Raw genomic sequence first — 21,981 nt, 5'->3', positions numbered from 1 at the left:
AGAAACAAGCTACCCTGTCACAATGTTTTCTAACTCTTTTAATGTCTCTCTCTGTTGGAATGGGGCAGAATGGATCAAGATGTGTTAGTAGAACTGAGACCAAAAGAAATTTATTAATACTTCAATTTGGCACTGGTTTTCTGTAGACATGTCTTATGATTTCAAGAGGAAATTTACTGCATTTCCCATCCTCTCCCAACCCATCCCAAATTCCTGCTTTCTGATTCAAGCCAATCCTTTTGTTGTGAAACACCTACTGGTGCTATAGCACAATGTAATTTAGATGCTTTGTAATCCCTCCTGTCTGGGAACCAGGTCACTGAATATTGCGCTTGTGGTGATTCTGCATGACTTGTAACTCCTTCCTACTCTCCCTTCTTGGGTGGCACACTTGTAAAGTGCAGTCCAGGGCAGACACCCATCTGCCTACACGTAAGCACACTTTCTCTGCTACAGGCAGTGGAAAAATCCAGGATATGAATACCAAGGAGATTCACACTTTGCTACATGATTCTTCTCTTTGGATGCTAGGGAATCACATCCAGTGAGGTTTTCCTTAATACCCAATATTCTTTCTGCAACCAGATTGGTGAAGTGTTTTTCTGCCTGTATGCTGCCATGGCTCCTATGAATGCAGTTTCTCCAAGACAGTAGTCTTCCCTATTGTTCAAATCTGATGAAACTTGCTAAGACAGCAGGACAATCAATAAGAACCATCATTAACTGACTTGTTTTGTTCCTCTCTGCCATGCATCTTTATTTCTTTTATTTTACCACCAACCCTGGAAATGGTTTGAATGTGTTCCGCATTATTGTATGTGGAGCTAAACCAGATCTGGGCCTAGTTAAAACATGACAGGAGACCACATAAGAACCTGTGCAACCTCAAAACTTTTAAAAGAAAAAGGAAGACCACAAAATGCATCTATTCAGACAGGCATTTTAGACTATGTCTGTGAGTGAGTTTGGCTATTTTTGATACTGTTGGTGAACTGTTTTCATTGACACAGTATGATTTTAAGTGATGTTTAAATTATTGTTTTTTAACCATTTTCTTATGTATACCCTGGAATCCTATGGGCCAGGACGTGGCTTATAAATATAAATAATGCATCAATAATATAACAGGGGAGTCATATACTCCTCACATCTTACAATACAGGCAGGCAAAAGACAGCTTTTTGTTATTTTTAAAAGAAACTTTAGTAATGCCCATTTCTGTTTTAATCTTTCTATAAACCTCAGCACATTCTTAGCACATTAGTCTGAGCATAATCAATTGTTTAATGTGGAGCAGCACACTGATAAGCACTCCCTTTTTCAAAATGGCTATTTCTATACTCATCAGCTATTATCAAGTATGAATACATTACCAAAACAATTTACATCTCTCTGGTATCTCAGACATCCTCAAATCTTTCATACAAATATATTCAATGTGACATTTAATTACTTTTTTTTAACTCAGACATATGGCTTATGCACTTCAATACATGTTTTTATAGTCAGTGAGAAATAGCACTTCTTGCCTACAGACTGTTGTGCAATGATTCAACTAGCTACTGGCATTTTGCTAGCACTCAAACGTGAAAGTGCAAACACTACTATATTTCTCTGTGTTCTCCTGAAAGTTCATTATTTGGATTTTGGAAATCTTTTTAGAACGTAGACAAGCTCAGGAATTGTTAAGCAATAACACAAACACGGATCACATGCTATGTAAAAAGTGTTTGTGGGCGGGGGGAACCATCCCAGAATGCCCTGTGCCAAAAAACGATGTGGCCTCTGTAGTGCTTATATAATGATTTCTCAAAGTTTGATTGCCACACATAATTAAAACTGGACAGGAACAGTGAGGGTGTTGATGAGCTAATATTACAAAATCTCATTAGTAATGCATTCATTAAGATGGCATCTAGCTATACCATTTGCCAGCAACCATTCCCTCTACGTACAAAATGCACACTGCATTTGTTAATTAGAGGGAGGCAACCAGAGCAGAAACCTATTTTCTAAGAATCCTATAACCAACAGTCTCAGTCTATGTTTCTGCCCTACAAATCCATAAACACCCCACCAATCTGAGAAGGGGGAACGACAAAAATATGTTCTTCCCCCAAATCAATGGGATAAAAATGGAGCTGTAGATATGATCCTATTATAAGCTGCAATACAACCCAAGAACACAATGCCAATTCAGTATTTCAACACTCACTATGGAGGAACTTCAGGGAATCTTTTAAAAAAAACAACACCAAGCTAAAGACAAGCACTGTAATTCCCAAGCCAACAAATACGGGAATACTGATAGAGAAAGATGTTGCCTTTACACTTCTAGAAACAAAGCTCAAAGGCACTGCCTCATTGCTCTAGTATGGAAGCAAGTGATAACAGACCTATTTCTACATTCATAATGATGAAATTTTCTATGCCTACGTAGGAATGAAATTAGCAGATATGAAATACATCCCACTCCGGCTCATTTAATTGTACTCCCACATAGTTTGGCATATGCTCTTTGAGGGAAGCTATAGCAAGGAAGAATGCAATCTGGTTCCTTCAAAGGAAGAAATATTAGGCTAATGAGATCACTCTGGCAATCTCTCTCTCTCTCTCTCTCTCTCTCTCTCTCTCTCTCTCTCTGTGTGTGTGTGTGTGTGTGTGTGTGTGTGTGTATTCCTGCATTCAGGGGGTTGGAATGGATGATCCTCAGAGTCCCACAGCTCTATGATTCTCTCCCTCTCTCTGCATGAGCACACTTGCCCTGGGCCTCAGAAAGCTAAGCTGGCTGGGCCCCCCCAACCTCTGGGAGACACCACTCTTTGGGGCAGGTGGGTGGGGCAGCTCAGAGACCAGGGACAGCAGCAGCTGCTGCCTGGAGGACTCCCGAGGAGAGGAGGCTGAGGGAACACTCCACAAGGGAGGGTGTTTGAAAAAGGGTGAGGGGCTGCCAGCTCTGCAGGCAAGGGGTGACATAACTGGGCTCCTGAGCCCCACAGGAGTGCCGCAGAAAGAATGTAGTTGATTAAGGGAGCCATGGACTCAAAAAGGTTGAAAACCTCTGATATAAGAGGCGAATGTGAGGGGGGGCTGGTTGGTCAAGATGAACCTTGGAAAAGTGTTACCTTGACCTTGACCCTAACGGGCCATGCACCAGCCTCCAAGGGAAACTGCACTATGCTGATAAAACACACTGCATTTCCAACCACCAACCAACCATTCCCAACACCTAGAAGAACTTCCAGCTTAGCCTCCAACACAGAGTGAAACCAAGAGTCGCTGTGGGACATATAAGGAAAAACTTGCAGCACCTAAAATTTCTGGATCTTGGCTGCAAAATGTTTTCTAATTACAGTGAGCCAGGCAGAACTAGAGCCAATTTATTTGAAAGGTGCCAAATATAGAGTGACATTAAGAGCATTCCCCCCCACCATAAAGAGTAGTTTACTTACAAAAGTAAGTAAACAAGTGACTCATTCACTCACAGAAATAGGCTGCAGTATGTGATATAAGCCTACCAAAAGCTGATTTTTTTTATTTTTAAAATGCCCACAAAAATGGTGACTGTGATAAGTGCCTATAATAAAGAACTTCTTTCCATTCCTCCTGCCTGTGAACAGACAACATCCATGCTCCACTTTCTCTTGCTCTCACAGCTACCTAAGTTGACTTGCAGCAACACACATTTGTATCCACTCTTTCCTCTTAAACAAATTCCGTTCTATGCATGCCTGTCTGATTTTTTTTTGCCTTCTCGACTCCATATTTGGAATTATAATTTTACTACCTCTTAGCCATTACCAAAGAGTTGCCAACCTAGCTTAAATACTGCCTGTATAATCAACTTTTTATTTCTGTAACAGCTTGCACATTAATCCATTTTTTTGCCATTTGCAATTGTTTATAAACTTTGATCTGCTGTCTGATTACTATTTCCCCCGGCATAAGTGTAATGCAAGCATAATTTGCCCTGTGAAATGTGCATAACTGTGTGTTTCTCCTCAATGTACATATGTTTGTCATGTACTCATGCATCTCTTCAGCACATGTAAATGAGGCCACACAGTAAGAGCTTGGGGTCTAGCTTTAAGGCAGCACAATGTGCAGAACAAGTTTATTGTTTACATGGTATGGAAGTGAAGATGGATGTCGGAACCTAAAAGTTCCATGCTTTTTGGTGCATGGTTGAATTTGTAAGCACCTTTGCTTAAAACTTTTTTCAAACCCTAGAAACGATATTTGTGGTTTCTGGAGTGTGATTATGTCACTACAGTATAACATTCAACCGGACTTGTTTTGCTGGGATTGCCTATGATTCTTTGATACTGTTATTCGTCCTGGACACTTGGGATAAAAGGATAACAATGGAGAAGCAGGAGCCAGTTATTGTGCACTTTGACCATCTTTGGTCAACAATTTCTGAAGCCTCAAAATTAACAGACTGTGTACTTATGTACTACGTTACAAAAACATATCACAGTGTCACAGCAAGTTACGCATACTGTGAATTGTCCCTCCAAGCTCAGGGACTGCAAACTTCATGTCAATTAAGACACAAGGAGATAATTTTAAAGGCTGTCCATTAGTTGGATTGACTTTAACCTCAACAGAGCAGCAAAAGGAACAAATAAAATTTCACTGTGGAGAAAAGCAGCTGTCAATGCCAAATGCTTTGTCTCTTTCAGCCTCCCTGAGGAGATAGTTCTGTATCAATATGAGCTTTCTTGGTATGAGGGCCACTCAACAGTATTTGAGGGGGACTATGAATGGACACAGTTTTACATTCTTACAGTATATTAGCGGTGATCCTATTTCACAATTTGACTTTCAGAGAGAAGCAGAGGAGCACAATATATTCGGCCAAAGCAAATGTATAATCTTTGTTCTTTTTAGTACTACTGAGCAATGTAACTGAATTCTACAAAGGCAACTAAGATGACATTTAAAGGGGGTCTGTGTTGCGTACTGCAAATAACTGCTGACTTGAACAAGACAAAAGTGACCCATGTTTTTTTTTTCCCACTTTTATTTGAGATGGCAGCCAGCCAGCTAGACGTCTTTACACTCCACTGGGAAAATTTACTACAGTGCTGAAATAATTCCTGTATTGTAGCAGCACAGCAGTATATCACCATTTATACTCTGTTTGTTAGATGTCACAAGAGCCTTTTTAATATAAACATTCATTTTTTGCTTACAATCCTGACACCTACTGTGCTTCAGACACAAAAAGGAACTGAAGCCTTTTGCTAACAGCTGAAGCACGTGTGCAAATTAAAACAGCCTTTCTTTTTTATCCAAGAACCAAACAATGTTAATTTTCTGATCAATAGAACTTCACAAATGTTTTGTTTTATTTATGATGCATGGCTACTATTGTTATAACTCCTTCAATAGTAAGAAACTTCCTTCAAAGCTTTTCTCCCCCTAGTCAGTAGAAAGATGAAAGAAACATCTCCTAATATTTTTTGTACTTTGGTTTGGCCATCTAGTCCAATCCCCTGTAATGAAGGAATTACAGCTAAGAATAAAGTATGCAGTTCCAAAGGCTGGAGAACCTAGAAATGAATGTGGGTGGGCGGGTGGAACCTCGGTTATTGCTTCCTTTATGAATATATTCACAAGACTTTAGTATTGCTAGCTAAAGAGCTGCTGGATGTTTTTAAGTTCTATTCTCCCCTTGCAGGACTATTAGCTTGTATAAGGCTTTTCCAACCAACTGATTCTTCCAGAGGGGAACTAGGACCATGAATACTGACTCATAAGCCAGCTAGCCCTTTAAGAGGCTCTTGCTGGTAAGCATAACAATAACTTTGTCATGCTACAAGGCCCTGGTGATAAGAAGACTTGCAGTGATTCAGATCTAAATAAGTGCCAAGGCAAACCATACATTTTGCAATGTATGGAGCATTCTTTTTTTTGTAAAATAAAGTCATGGCACACAATAGGAAAGGTGGAACAGAGGAAGGAAAACGTTTTGTCTAAGAAGACCTAGTTTTGAAAACTACGGCTCCTACATCTTTTTTAGATAAAGTGTGCAGGCTGTCACAAAAAAGAGAAATGAACCCATGGGTTGCCATGGGTTGGAGAAGAAAGTAACCTGTAGCTCTTCAGATGCCAACCACATCTCCTATCAGCTCCAGCCAGCATGGCCAGTGGTCGGGGATGGTGGGAGTTGTAGTCAAACATCTGGAGGGCTAAAGGTTCACAGCTCCTGCACTAAAGGCGCAGGAGCCCTAATACTGAAACATTGGTCAGCTTTCTTCCAGTGAGAATGCGCTGAATACCAAATGACTTTATGCTTCTCCCTCCAATTAATTGGATGTTTTCATGTGACAGTAATTCATAGGAATCAGTGAATTCCTCATGGCTTCTGCAAATGAGCGCCCACACAGAAGCTTGGCAGCACTAGGTAGCATGGGTTGGACAGCTGCCACTCTCCTTTGTCTTTCCCTATGATGCTACAACTTCTCTCATTGTTCCCACATCCTCTTTCCCTCTGCTTTGCGTGGAGAAGTCCCACCAACTCGTTTGTTCGCTCTGAGAGCAAAAGGGTGAAAGGATCACGTATTAGAGCGCAGGCTTCCTGGTGCCCACTGCAGAGGATGTGGAGAGGGGGACACTCAGTGGTATGGAAACCTTGACCCAGCCCTGAAGATGAACACAGAGCAGGATGTGTGATAGCTGGGAAGCACATGTTCCGTCTTTATTTGTCTCACAATTCAGTTCTGGAAGAAGAGGATTATGCTCCCCAGTAGAAAGTAATTTCTCTCTCTCTAATGCAGCTGATTTACCTTCTGAAATGCTTCCCCCTCCCAGCAGACCCAAACTCCCCATTTAGGTGGACCTACATTAGAAGGAAACTTTGAATATATTCGCTGTCTTTTCGGCCAAAGTTCTCCAACTGCAAGTCATGCAGAACGTGGCTTGGTTTGGTTTTTTAAATCACAACACATATCCTATTTTTTAAGTTTTTGCAGTCTGTTTGTGCAATGGGTAAATGGTCCAATACAATTAATTACCAAACGTATTGAAAAATTTCCCTCCATGTGAATGCTGAACTAATTTGGAGAGCCTGACAGAGGGATAATTTGATTTGGCTAGAGGCCAGGGAAACAGAAGGGAGGAGGGAGGCAGGAGTTGGACAGCATTTTCTGTTCTTATTTTGCATTTTAGGAAGAACTGACCTCTTGAACAGAAGTTCAGAGGAGGTTCATAGACAGATGTAAACCAGCATAAAAGTTACATCGAATTTTCAGGTACTGTTCAAGTTCTTTGAGTTGTTCTACAATTTAGTAATGCCATATTTCAACTAAGGGCTATGAAAAAGCTGCTATCTTTTTAAATGACAGATTAGATTTACTTCCTCTTTGCTACTGATCAGCTTTACGCCAATTGCTGTTTACTGAACATGTGTTAAATCAAGGGGGGGGGTTTAAATACCATTTGGTTGACAGTTATTTCACATAGTATACCTGTTCCTGAAATTTCACACACTGAGCAAAGCAACAGATTTTCACACATTTAATTAGAAGACAGTGCTTTGACAAGAAAAAAGATTTTTTTTATCTGCAGTAACTTATTTAATTATACTATGTCCAGCAAAAAACAACAACACACACCTTTTAAATATGTGGTTCTATTAAGCCAAAGGTTAGCAATGTGGCATATGTGAGCATAGTGGTCTCCTTGAGGATTCCATCTGGCACTCACAGAGCCTCTGAAATCTCTCTGTTCATGGCTCCCTTGGCCATAAAGAGACAGTAAACTCTCCCCCCCTCCCCATTGCAAAATATCATAGGATCATAGCTTTGTAGAGATGGAACGGACTCCAAGGGCCATCTAATTCAACCCCTTGCAATGCAAAGTACATAAAACTGAAGGAGGAAGCTATAGGAGTGGTACTCTTTCCCCCTTCCTCTTTCAGCTCTATGTGCTTTCCAGGGGTCAGATTAATTCTACTGGATCCAACTTTCACCCAGAACCCTTGGAAAAGCAAGGTGTGTGTGTGTGTGTGTGCGTGCGTGCGCGCGCACATGCTGATCTGGGAGAGAAGTGATTAGAGTGGATGGCTCTCATAGCACTCACTCAAAATCCAAATGTGCCCATGGGTCCAAAAAGGTTGGTGACCCCTGCAGTAAGCTACATTATCTAACAGGCCAGTCTTCTCTGAATTTGTCCAATTCTCCTTTGAAAGCCATCCAACTCTGCAGCTGTCACCACCCCTTGTGGCTGAGAAATCCACAAGTTATCTGCTGCACGTAGCAGCAATTTTTCTTGTCTGAAGCTATACCAGTTTAATTGGGTAATGTAGAATTCTAGTAACATGGGAGATGGAGAAAAATTTTTCATCCCACACCATGCACGATTTTAGAAAACTCTACCCCACCCCTCTTACCTGGCTTTTTCTTACCTGCTAAAAAGTAAAAAGATCCAAGGATGGGTGTAGCCGGGGGGGCAGCTGCCCCCCCCAAATCAACAAAGGTAAATAAAAATACATAGCTAACTGAGGTTCTGCGCCCCCCCAACAAAAATCCTGGTTATGCCCTTGGCTCCAAATGCTTTAGTCTCTCTTTGTAGTGAGGGCTTTCCAGTCCCTGACTCATTTTGGCTGCAGCTTTACCACTTCTAGGATACCTCATTCAAGATGAGAGGTACTCAGAAATAAACTAACTTTAGGACAGTATTTAGCATCAAAATGAGCCTATCCCTGACAATGAGCAAACCGTTCAAAAATGCCTCCCTCCAGCCCTCTGCAAATGGGGGTTAACTGAGTTCACAAGCACCCTTTTATTCAACAGGTGGTAGCAATGGCTCCCACACAGAGGATATATTGTGTAGGATGGCAAGATACAAGATGCAAGGAAAGGAGTGTCGGATTAGAACTGGGGAGACTATGGTTCAAATCCAACTCTGTCATGAAGCTCAAAAGGGATCTTGGTCCAGTTACCAGCTCTCATCCTTGTGAGGATAACATGAGAAGGGACCATGTACTCTGTCTTGAACTCCCAGGGGAACAGGTGGGATAGAAATGTAACAAATGAAATATGCGGTTCAACCACGCACACCACAAAAAAACCTTTGCTTAACCTAAAGTCTGCTGGGTTTTGCTCAAGGTCAGTTTTTAACTGCTCTTCTACTACTTTTCAGCGCCCAGCTTAGGAGGCACTAAAAGGGGAATATACAAATTCTGGAGGAAAAGGCTATTAAATGTGACTGCTTGTGATGGTTGTCGTACTACCTCTAGGGCGCCATACCTAGTGAAAACAACAGTGGGAGAGAGCTCTTTGGCGGAAGAGTCACAGGTCAGCGGCAGAGCATTTCCTTTGTGCACAGAAGATCCTGGGTTCAATCCCTGGCACTTCCAGGCAGGGCTGGGAATGTCCCTTGCCTGAACTCCTGGACAACTGACGCCAGTTCATGTATTGTAGACAAAGCCAAGCTAGATGACCAATGGCGTGACTTGGTACAAGGCAGATTCCTATGTTCCTTTTGTCTTCCTGCTTGTGAAATTCTCTTGACATCTGCTTAGTCACCATGGGAGGCAAAATTCTGGACTAGCTGAGGCCTTTGGTCTGATTCCACAGGGCTCTTTTTATGATCAGCCTGAATCCTACTGGTTAAGATTAAGGTTAAATGTTGGAGAAATCCAATTATTGCCAGGTATATCGTGGTCCCCCTTATCAAACTGAGGCCCCACCCAGGCTAACAAAGGATTCAGACCAAAGTTCTAGTACTATCTGCAGACACATCCTCCTGAGAATTTTAATTGAGCCTTTTGACTTGCCTACTCTATAAGGATTTCCCTACTGGCCAACTACAGTCCAGCTCCGCCACTTACTCATTTAGGCTTTCCTGACTAGAGTATATGTGCTGGGAAATGGTTTAGAGCTCATTGACAATTATTTCCATTAGGGGATGCTATTAACCTGACGTGTTGCTTTGGCATATTACAGAAAGGCTGCTATATGACTGTTGCAGAGGCAGGATATTATTAACACAGATTTCTCGCTGCATTAAATTGATGTAAAATATTAGCACGAGGTTTTTTATGGAAGTTCTAAACAGTTTCAGTGGGGGAGCGGGAATCCTTTGGGGAGGAAGGGCAGGATATAAGATCAATTTAAATAAATAAATTGGTTTTTAGGGTGTGTTCTCAGTTCTCACATGCCCACCACTTGCCCTGATACACAAACGCTTAGGGGAGATGCACACCTTATGTTTAAAACACACTCGATACACAAGACTGTTCTACACCATAAATTCAAGGCACACCCAAAACACATTTAAAGCACATGACCTCCTCCAAAGAACATTGGGAACTATAGTTTACCCCTCACAGAGCTACATTTCCCAGCACCCTTAACAAATTACAGTTCCTGATATTCTCAAGGGGTGTGTGTCATATGCTTTAAATGTATGTTGGATGTGCTTTAAATTTCTGGTGTTGACCTGCCCTTTCAATTTGTTGCTTCCAGCAAAGAGTAGGGGAGAAGCAAAGTGGAGACTTCCAGCAGCCTGCACTAACACATTGCACCCTGGTGCTAGACCACAGTTAAATATTAACTATGGCTTGACATTACATGCAAACTAGGCCATTAACAATTCATTGTGGGAAGTTGCTTAATATATTTTGGAAATGATTAGTATGCCTCAAGTAGAGTAAAGAAAATAGAGAGGCTTTAACTTGGGAGAAGGACTGAATTCACAATCATACCACTTTCGTATTACGTATGGCAAGAAGCCATATTGTATTGCTTCCCACAAATTTATCTATTACTGAAGCAGGAAGTTAACACAATACAGCATATTGGATTGCACACGATCGAACATAAAGCAATGCCGTCACACTGAAAGCTATAGTGACATCCTTTGCCCATATCTGATTGTCCGTCAAAACACATTGAGGCAAATTTATTCTCAGCCCAACCGTCTATACACATCTACTTTGCAAGTACTGGGTTCAGTGGGACTCACTCTCAGATATGTTTGCATAGGATTGCAGCATAAGACCTCAGACTAAACTGCAGGGAACAGTCTGGCACTGAGAGCAATAAGGTACTGAACACGTGGAGGCTCCTCCTCTTCTCTATTCAATTGTACAATACAAAGAAAACCATTTACAAAAGCTATGTTTATTATTATTTGTTATTTTTATTAATCACTCTTTTCACAAAAGTAACTCAAGGCAACTTACAGAAAATATTAATTAAGCAATATTAAGCTGTATAAAATATTGCTCAGTGTCTAAATCAAACAACTCAACCAGATGCTGTAGAAGCATCATCACCATCATCTAAAGATGGGCCCTGACTGTGGGCTTACAGACTGTAAGACAAGAAAAAAAGCAAGAAAATAATTAAGGAACAAATCAGAGAAGAAGGCCTCTGAAACAGTGGGAACTACTGCAGAGAGAAATCTTCAAAAGCCACTCAAGCTAATGGGAGCTTTGGGAATGGGGTGATGGGACCGTGGCCTGTGAGGAAAGGGTTGAAAGGGTCTCCCCACGGTCTTTATCAATGGCTATTTATAGTAGTGTTCTGTTTCAGAGAGATGCATGACATCAAATCATGGATTTGACGCCGCATGTAGTTTGGCCCTGGGCATAGTGTCCCCTTATAACATGCTAAATAACACCTTTGGAATGTGGCCTGAACTTCTTGTATGTGGACGAATAAGACTTTACAACACAATAATAACTGGTCTCTCTCTCTCTAAACAGCAGCCATCTCCCACTGCAGTTATTAAAAAGATCAGTTTAACCAGAGGTCACAAGTCATAGCTGCCTGCCTTACAACATCCTCTTGTAATAGCCTTTCTACTTCTCAAGTGCAACATAGTTCTCTCTCTTTCTCTCAGAGCAGCCTTGAACAATGCACACTTATACTGCCAATAAGGGAAAAGCACTTTCCTCCAAGGCTCTTTTCATTCCTGAAAATGAACTTCACAAGAACTCAAAGGGAACCGTCAGAACCGAACTAAGATATATATGCGTGACTCATACCAGAATGGTGCTATTGTCAGTTATGTTTATATGTACTTAAACGTATTTCTTTTATTTTTGGCCAGTGCTATAACGGGGGTTCTTGTGGCAGCTTGTAATAAGGCTAAAAACTAATGAAAAATTCATTCACTAGAACAGGCACCATCACCTAACCAAACCAACAATTCATATTTACGCCCCTAATGAAGTTTTATACTTTTGCAAACCTGCAAGCAACTGTTGCAAGCTGGGTATAGGCAAAATGGGCTCAGCTCACTTAGGTATACAGAAATGAGATTCCCCCCCCAAGGAAATAACATATGCCAGGGAAAGACAGCAGACCATACCAGGTCAAAATGCTTTCAGAAATTGATATCTTGGGAAACAGCAGCAACAGTACAGTATTCTAAACTGTCAACAGACTGAGCTAGTAACAGATAGGTAGCCGTGTTGGTACAGATAGGTAGCCGTGTTACAGATAGTTACAGATAGGTAGTTACAGATAGGTAGCCGTGTTAACAGACTGAGCTGTATGTTTCTTCTTACAACCCGTTAGTGGACAGCACACATAACATGTACCCGACATACAGGACTCTGTACACATAATTGTGAATGGTGTACTAGATATTCCCCATGGCACATGAAGTTAGCTTTCTCTTAATGAAGTTAGCTTTCTCTTAATGAAACTAGTATAGGACTTCACAGCCTACAGTTATTCTTCATCAACTTGGCAACTACAAGTTGCTTGGAATTACCCCAATCCACCTCCTCAAAAAACGTGCCTTCTTCCATGTCAGTATTATGGCCTCATTACACAGCCTCCTGCCCAGTTCAGACCTATCAAATCTCTCCAATGATTTGCCTAATCGCCACCTTCCACTCCTCCCGCCGGGATACACCAGCTCCCCTGCCCTGGCTCTCATTTTAACAATAGCATGTATATATGCATAGCCAAAGCCATTTGTTTAAAAACATGGTAGTTGGAACCTGTGGGAGCTACCAAGGCCAGCAGCTGTGAAGGAACAGCACTTATACTTTCTATACTGCTCTTCATTTAAAAATGTGTCAATCCTAAGGTGGTTAACAAAAAAGCAGTATCTTACTGGCACAAGAAAAGGACTTCTTAAAGTTTACTACAGCAGTTTCAAGGATACCAAAATTGGTGGTTATCTCAGGGTTCAAAGACATTGAAAAGGAAGTATAAGAACTGCCTCAAGTACCAGAGAAAGTACAAGGCTTAGTACAAAGCTATGATAGAGGAAAGGCGGAAACCATTCCATATTAATCAATAAAAATGAATTAGCTGTTTAAAATAAAAGCAGCTTTAGACATCACATCACTAGGCAAAGAGCTAACATGAGCTTTACTGCATTGGAAGATGACCTACAGTAGCAATTAAATCTCCAAAGGATTGCATTGAAGCAGGAGGAAGTAGTTTGTCAGGCAGTTATAACCATGATGAGTGGAAAGAGGAGAAAGAACTCACTTGAGCACAACGGGCCACATTCAGCTTCATGGCTCTTGGAAGCAAGGGCGTTAGGCTTTTTACAACATTTTGTTTTCACATAACGAGTGCCACAATATTTCATTTGTAGGTTGCCTCAAATGAGTGTGTCTGTGCAAAATACCTTAATGTGAGAATTAAGTGCCATAGGAATTACCCCCGTGGCATGAACATGCTCACCGGCCTCAGACGGTCAACCAAAAGTCAACCAAAAAACCAAAGCTCTTATATCCAAACTGCTAAGTATGGTGGGACATATTCCTTTTCAAAATCTATCTGGCACCATCCTTGCCAGAAAAATAATGGACTCGTATAATACTACACTGCTTTCTACACATCCATCATATCTTTTCAAGGAGCCAATAACATCAGCATGTCTCCCTAGTTCTTCTGCAAGACACCAGCATGTCATGTGTATCTATTTTCCCACTGAATCACTTTCTTCTGGAAAAACAGTGTCATCAGTGTACTGTAATAAAAAAGCTCCTTTCTACAAAGAAATTCAGGGCCATGCTAAACAATGCAAGATTCCTTTACAGCACTTTTGTGTACATATAGGGAAAAAGCATGAAAACTGCGTTTAGACTGAAAAAATGCATGAATCTACAAAAATTGAGAAAAATTCTTTCTCTACTGTAGTTAGTCACTGCTGTGAAGTGTACACTACACAATGAGAAGTGTGTGTTCACTTGACACAGCTTTCTACATCATTTTTGAACAGATCCACAGATATGTTTTCCTTCCTCAGCCCCTATTTTGTCTGCTTGCTATTCTTTCAAAGGAACTTGCTGCAATTTGCTTGTTTACCATTCATTATTGTTTCCACAACATTCCCTTGCAGGAATGACTCTTACATGGCTTCCCAATACCCTCATGCATTTTAATTGCGTACTTTCTGAATTTCCAAAGTCACCCAGGCAAAAATACATACAGAGAGCTCCTAGCAGAAGTGTCCACACATAAAAAGAATAATACCAATGGTTAATAAAAAGCCAAGATACTGCAGTGGAAATAATATGCTGCACAAGTAAAATGAATTCTATCTCAAGAATGTAAAATGCCACTTAAGTTCTACATTCTGTTGTTTTCTTTGTCGTGGCTTTCCGACTCCGGATATATTTGGGCACATGTCTGTTCCCCCTCTCCATATCCTTAGACATTCAAGGCTAATTATTAACATAGAGAGGGAAATATCACACACACACATCTATTTAGAGCTATTTTCATATTCATTCATTCAGTCTTATTAATAGCTCTGCACAAAAAGATACTGTCCTACAACCTTAAGCAAAACCTTATTGTGAAAATAAGCTCATGCTGGAGGAAATGTCTTCTGCAAAACTCCTCACAAAGATACTGCTCTGGAAGTAATGCAAAGTTAACAATATGCACCAGACCAACTAAGGACATTCTACATGTGTAACAGTCCAGAGAACAGTCCAAGTGATCTAGAGCATCCTTTGCCAACCTGGTGTCTCCCAGAGGTTCTGGACCACATCACCTATCAATCCCAGCCAGCACGGAAGGCAGGATTAGAATATACTGTTGCTGGCAGAGCACAGTGGCTAGGAAAATGAACTGTGGGCTCAGAGAATCCCAGTTCAAATCTTCCCAAAACTATGAACTCATGGGATGACCACCAGGTACTCCTTTTGTACAAAAGTGGGGTAATGACTAGCACAAGAATATTGTAGGGATTCTGTTTTTGTAATATATCTTTGCATGTAAGGATTCTTAAAGTAGTGGACGTTAATAACACTGAACAGTTAGGAAAATTATTGTAAATGCAAAGTTTGATGCTGATGATGTTGGCTATCCTAATTTATTCAGTGACAAAGTATAACAATCAGGTTCAGGTTGATATACACATACACACAAAGTCTAAAACCCGCAATTGGATAGTATTTGTATCCAACAAAAATGTCACAAGGTAGTGAAGAAGCTTTCAAGTTCTCCAAAACTCCATGCTAAACCAAAAGTGTTCTACCTAAGTGTATAGGGGCAGATAGCCCTTAGGACACTCACACAAAGGAGCTGGGTTATTTGCCATTGGAAGCACTTGTGCTTTATTGAATATGCAAATACAGAGGATTTTTTTCTATGTATACCATCAGAAGTAACTATTTAACTACTTTTAAAGATATTCAAGATCAAAGACTGAAGTGTGTCCAGTGCTGCCATCACTCGATATATCCAGATTCACATAGATCCCGTTCAGAATACGGGCCATGTATTTCTATCAGGGTGAAAGAGGTGAATAAATTCTAAATTCTTGGAAACAACAGCTGCTAATGAGCAGATCTTGAATTTTATCAAGTCAACCCCTTAGTATCTCACTTTTCGCATTAGCCAAATGGGCCAATACTATTTAATGATGTTTTCAGCAGTCTATTGTGAGAAGGACAATATGAAAGAGTGTTTCACATTTTTAAAAATTAGGAATCAATTGGAAACTTAACCCCTCTTCAGACAAGCAGGAACCTGGAAGAGCAACACGTGGGGAGGATGTAGGGTGAGTGTGCTACTTTTGCCTCCCCACATTGCTGTCCATGGGTTAGAAGACAACTGCCCAAAGCAAGGAACCTCATGTCCTCATGGAGGCTCCCAAACAACATAAACTCCCAGAAAATCAGGGTTCTTTACTACATGGGAAGCCAACACGAGTCACCCTCCAACTTGCAGAGGGGGACAGATTCCCATAGCCATGTACGGCTTCTTCCAGTTCCTGGAGCCATGAAGAAAGTCTTGGACACAAATGGACAGTGATCATAGAAAACGGAGATGTGTGAATACCAGGAGACTAGGTGGATTGCAAAGGGCATTCAGAAGAGAGACTTGCAGAAGAGCTGTAATACAGTGAGGAAAAAAGCCTTAATCCTAAAGCTATAATGACATCAAGGGTTGAATTTCAGGAAGAAATTATGATTAGAAGGAGATAGCAGAAAATTATGGAGAGCAGCATAACAGTTCAAAAGCTGCAGAGGAAAACCTTCCCAGCTCAGTTATCCACTTCCCAGCTGCTTGCCGATCACACAGTAGTTACATCCAATGCAAGGGGAAGAGAGGAACACCAGCAACTATTTTTGCACTGCTACATTTGAGAGGAGAGGAAAAGCGGATGAAAACCAGTAGACATGCTCCTAATAATAGAAATGCACCAGTCAACAACCCTTCTATGCCCTCCTTTATTAACACGTTATATAACTTGGCTATTCGTTTTAATTCATAGACGTCATCTGATAATATGCAACCACTTGAACAGAAGAGTCAACTGTTAACTAGAGAATACTGAAGAAAAATTCAGGCAGGGTGCCCATATGAAATGTGCTGTCTTTAGTTTAATGTCTAGCTTAATCAATTGGGAATACCTTGATAGATCTGGGCAAATAGGTGATGCAGGGTTGGAACCATTATCTATTCAATATTTAAAGAGGCATAAATATTGCATCATAGCTGTTGCTCTCCTGCACTGCATATGTAAACAAGGCAGATGCAGACACACTTCTCCAAGACAGAGAATGATTAGCAATTCCATATCTTGCCATTCTAATATGAGATGTTTTTTTCATAACTTGAAAGTTCAATTTGTGCAAAAGGCTTTTTAAAAAGAGCTTTCAAAGAATTCAGTTGTAAATAAATCTAATTCAACGGCTGGCACAGGAGATGGGTACACAAGAAAATGGGTATTCTGTGTGATTGTGTGGGGATGGGGAAAGCAAAATCAAATATAAGTTTCAATCTGAAGCTACCAAAAAAAAAGGCATTTGGCTAGCTGAGAGAGCACAGATAACTGAAGAAGTAATTGCAATGGTTATAATTACTATAATGTGTTTGTTTGACAAACACATCTCCATAATAAAGGAGCTGGGGGAAAATAAGCACATCATACTAACCCTTTCAAAGTTAAACACAGCTTGCCAGAATAGCCCTTCAACAGAAGAGCCTATCAACCATACTTTGAAGGGAATTGGATTTCTGCACCAAGCTATAGAAGCAATTCTTAGTTTATGCCCCTTTGGGAGGGGATTTATAACCATTTCTTCTTTCCCTGTACCACTCCTGTTAATGTTGTCCTCAGTAAGAGAAGTTGAGAGCCAATAGCCATCTCAATAAATCTATGGGCGAGCACAATTCTTGCTCTGAGATTACGCAGAGTCCTATACTTTGCGTTTTGGACCACAAGCCAACATAACACACCTGAGCCCACCTGCTTGAGTGGGTTTCTTAAGCACGCAGCTCTTGAATTTGCATTGTGTTCCGGGGCTCTAATATCCCAGCCGCAAGTCAGTCCAGGTGATTTGCAACGGGACCTAACTTCCAGCTGAATTTCTTGGGATCGCAGCCAGGGCGACTAAGGGAAAGCCTCTCGACTTTCAGATACGGCAAATTAAAAGGGACCCAATTCGCGCAGGGAGCAACAGCGGGCAAGAGGCGAGCCAGGGGCCATTCCGGCGCAGCTCACTTGCCCCCTCCTCTCCTCCCCATTCGGCGCGCCGACCGCACCAGCTCCCCGGGCCCCGACACCGCCCCCCGCCGCTTTGAGCTCCTTAAGATCAAAGCCCTGGCATTCGCCTCCTTCGTGCCCCATTCATATTTTAGTCACGTGCCCCCTCTCCCCAATGGGCTCTTCTCCCCAGAAGGACTCGCGCCTGGAGTTTGGCCGGCGTTCAAGTGGAGCAGAGGCAGAGTCTGGCGACTCTTTCCGAAGTGGCTGGGGAAGGAGGAGAGCCAGTGCCCGGCTGCACAAGCGCCACCACCGGCGCCGCTTCTCCCGCTCCCAACCCGCCAGAGTCCGGCCAAGTTACCAAGCGAGCGGCTGCTGCCGCTTTTCCGCGCGGCCCTTTGCGCTCTTTCTACTCACCGCCTTCCAGCCTGACGACCTGAGGCAGGCGATAGGTGCTCACCAGCAGGTCCAGCGGGACAGACACGGCGCTCCACTTCACATCCTTCAGACTGGAGCCCGGCGAGGGGCCCGCATCCATGTTCCCGCCCTTCTTGGGGTCCGGGCGGCGGCGGGGGTCGTCTGGTGGCGGCTTCGCCCTGCTCAGCCTCGACTCTCGCCGCCGCCGCCTCCCCAGGCCATGATGGGCTTGGCTTAAAAGCAAGGCGAGTCGCCGCCGACAGCTGCTGCTGCTGCTCCTCCGCCGGCCCCCCAGCAGCAGCGGCGGCGGCGGCGTGGGTTGCACAGACGGCGGCGGCTCTTCCCGCTGGCTCCTCTGCTTGCAGCTCCAGCTGACCCAGTAAACGCCATCCCAGCACGGACTGACTAATCAACAAGGTGCGAGCGACGCCTGCGCAGTGGGCGCCCCTCCTCTTCTCCACTCCCCGGGAAAAGGGCAGCCCAGGCGCTCCCTCCTGGGGGCGTGGAGAGAGAGAGAGAGAGCAGCGCCGGGCGCGGGAGGAGACGCGCGCAAACGCTGTCGCTCTCGCTCCCCCGTCCGGCCGCTCAGGCGCCCTGCAAGCGGCGGCGGCGGCGGCCCGAGTTAGGAAAGCGGCGGAAGCAGCTGCTGCTCAAGTAAACGCGTGGAAAAACAGAAGCTCCAAGCCGCTTACTCGGAGGAAGTAAACCCCGTTGGAAAGAATGGGATTCAGAATAAACATGGCGAAGGTGACGTGGGCTGCCGCCAGATCGATATGTCCGTGGTTAATACCATGGGCGGTGGCAAGAAGGAGCTCTCGCCCTCGCCCTCCACTCCCTTGCTGGATTAACGTATATATACTGTTATTTTTCTTTTAGCGATCTCGACACACACAAACCACTATCTAGAAATAGGCTTTTCCCCTTTTGTGCCCCCCTCATTTTTTGTCTGCTGCCGCCGCCACTGATAAATACTATTATTAGGATCAAACAAAATGTCACAAGACAGCCAGCAACGTTCTGAGTTCTCCAAAGCTCTCCATTAGACGAAATGTTACACGAAAGGGGGGAACGAGGACAAGGGCAACAAGGAAAACAAACTAAGGGAAACTATAAAAGATGAGGCTGCATCTTATTTTGTTTTATTTATTACAATTATATACCACCTATTCCTTCAAGGTGGTGTACGTGGTTCTCCAATCTCCCCCCATTTTATCTTCACAAGAACCCTGTGAGGTAGGTTAAGCTGAGAGACAGTGCCTGGCCAAAGATCACACAGTGAGATTCATGGCTGGGGGGGGGGGGGGGGACTAAATCCCCAGATTCTTCCCAGATCTTGTCCAAGTTTAGACTTGGTTCCAAAATGAAGACTGGATTATGGATTGGATTAGACACTGCTAGATTCTTTAGGACTCAATGATCCCTGTTTTTGAAAACCTAAATCCTACACTGAGCCTTTGTTTCTGTAGTTTTGAACAACCCCCAGACCTCTGGAGAGATTTGACTCTCTTGACTTTATTTTTCACACTCTCCTCAGTTTTTAGAATGTTGTTCTTCAGAAGTCAAATGTGACTGTGCTGACAATTGTCCACTTACACATAAGATGAACCAAATAGCACCATGATCACTTGGTCACCTTCCCTGACATTGGTTCCATGACCAGCTGCTCCTGGGCACAGTCATTTAAGGTATCAAGAAACCTCTTGGTCATGACCAGAATGCACATTTACCTTGTCGATGTAAGGGCAACTTAAGTCACCCATTAATACAACCGCAACACTTCCTTCTTTCGGTGCCTCCTTTGACTTAATCAGCTGAAGCTAAATGGAAGTGGTTGGACGTGTTACCCAGTGGTAACCCTTAAAATCTCTCTTATGAAATATAGGTAGGATCATGCTGCACAACCATAGGGCTATTCGTAACCTTCAGTGGAGTTCTTTGTCACTCAGGCCTGGCTTTACCATAGGGCAGCACAAGTAGCTGCTGGGGGCACCAAAAAAAGCAAAGGGTCTCCTGTGCCATGGTTGTGCTCTTCTTCGTGTGCAGAAACACACACATGCATCACAGCTAGGGCTACCAGCCTATCTTCCACCCCAATCCTTCTGTTAGCACCATCCATCTAATCTGCCTCTCCTTTAATTGCCCACCTGCAATGTTATATGGCATTGAGAAGAGGATGAGTGTAGCACAGCAGTGATGACAACAGACAGGTTTGCTTGCTCATTGATTCTGCCTGTAATTGGTGTAGAAGCAGAGCTCTCAGTGGTGGAATATGCCTTCCCCTTCCTAGCAGTTTTGATTTGGGGCAGTTCAGCTGCTCCATCCATCTATCTGAGCTGTGTTGCTGGCAGGAAGCAGCGGTGGACCAGCCTTAGACTTCCTGCACAGAGGGATGTGTGTGTCTTTTCTTCTGTTCCCTTTGTATGTTTTGTTCTTTCTCTGTTCTATGTCTCATCTCTTGTACTCCCATGGATTGGCTGATTGTCATTAGGACCAGTCTTTCTCAGATGGAAACAGATGCTATACTGCCTATTGTAAGATATATGTGTATGAGGGACGCAGGTGGCGCTGTGGGTTAAAGCCTCAGCACCTAGGACTTGCCGATCGAAAGGTCGGCGGTTCGAATCCCTGCGGCGGGGTGCGCTCCCGCTGCTCGGTCCCAGCGCCTGCCAACCTAGCAGTTCGAAAGCACCTCCGGGTGCAAGTAGATAAATAGGGACCGCTTACCAGCGGGAAGGTAAACGGCGTTTCCGTGTGCGGCTCTGGCTCGCCAGATGCAGCTTTGTCACGCTGGCCACGTGACCCGGAAGTGTCTTCGGACAGCGCTGGCCCCTGGCCTCTTAAGTGAGATGGGCGCACAACCCCAGAGTCTGTCAAGACTGGCCCGTACGGGCAGGGGTACCTTTACCTTTACCTTATGTGTATGACAGAAAGAGAAATATGGCTCAATTATAGTGACAAAACAACTTCAGCCAGTTCTGTTGGCATTGCTCCAAAAGAAAGGAAACTGATGGCATTGAATGGGATAATGATGTCCTGGAAGAATCCTTAAATATAACGAGTGTTTGACAACTATACTAGGCACACTGCTGGGAAAGTGTACTATGTTCATAGGAACCATACATAGAAAGCAAATATTACACTTTTTTTTGTGGGGGAGGCGACATTAGTAGGAGTTTAGATTTCTACCTGCTCAGGCTCACAGATCTTTCCTGCAAAATTTGTATCGGTTTTGCATCAAATCAGTAATGTTTTTCCTCTGTAAGGAAAAGGTTACACTGGAATTGGACCCCAGTACTAAAAACTGATGTCTTGTCTCTTGAAAGCATACGATTGGCAGCTAGGAATCTTGGATGCAGCTCAAGCTGTAAACTGAGACTTTGTCCCTCAATTTCTGTAACGGTTTTACAACATTTGATTTGCATATCAGTAGAGGTATCTTTTTGGTTGCAAAATAACATTTTTTTGTGGCAATGATAACAATTTCTTTCCTTATCCAGAGTGGTTGTATGATTAGCCCCAAGCAATATGGGAGTTGAAAAAAAGCAATTTGCGTCATAAGTGCTACTGGATCGCTTGAGCTTAACAATGACTCACACCAGAGCCTGGAGCTTCTTGCTACCTTGATAAAGTATT

The 21,981-nt window shown here is 42.9% G+C and overlaps 1 protein-coding gene across 4 annotated transcripts in view; it reads right to left on the bottom strand.

Moving 5' to 3' along the window:
• GAREM1 (GRB2 associated regulator of MAPK1 subtype 1) overlaps positions 1 to 18,583 on the bottom strand; it is a 71,654-nt gene extending 53,071 nt beyond the window's left edge. For 2 of the 4 annotated variants that reach the window (XM_081918528.1, XM_081918530.1), the window contains exons 1-2: positions 18,349 to 18,486; positions 11,198 to 11,328 (exon numbers count right to left, since the gene is read on the bottom strand). Coding sequence is in view for 1 of the 4 variants with exons in the window: in XM_081918527.1 (XP_081774653.1) it covers positions 18,349 to 18,469 (121 nt within the window). In the remaining 3 variants the exon portion in view is untranslated. Of the gene's footprint in view, positions 1 to 11,197; positions 11,329 to 18,348 lie in introns of all 4 variants that reach the window. The other 2 variants (XM_081918529.1, XM_081918527.1) reach the window with 2 other exon arrangements.
• Between the last annotated feature and the right edge of the window lie 3,398 nt (positions 18,584 to 21,981).

The sequence above is a fragment of the Podarcis melisellensis genome (genome assembly GCF_964234715.1).
Source record: "Podarcis melisellensis genome assembly, chromosome: 7".
Lineage (NCBI taxonomy): Eukaryota > Metazoa > Chordata > Lepidosauria > Squamata > Lacertidae > Podarcis > Podarcis melisellensis.
The sequence above is the reverse complement of the archived record's forward strand: the minus strand, read 5'-3'. Positions and strand labels throughout refer to the sequence as shown.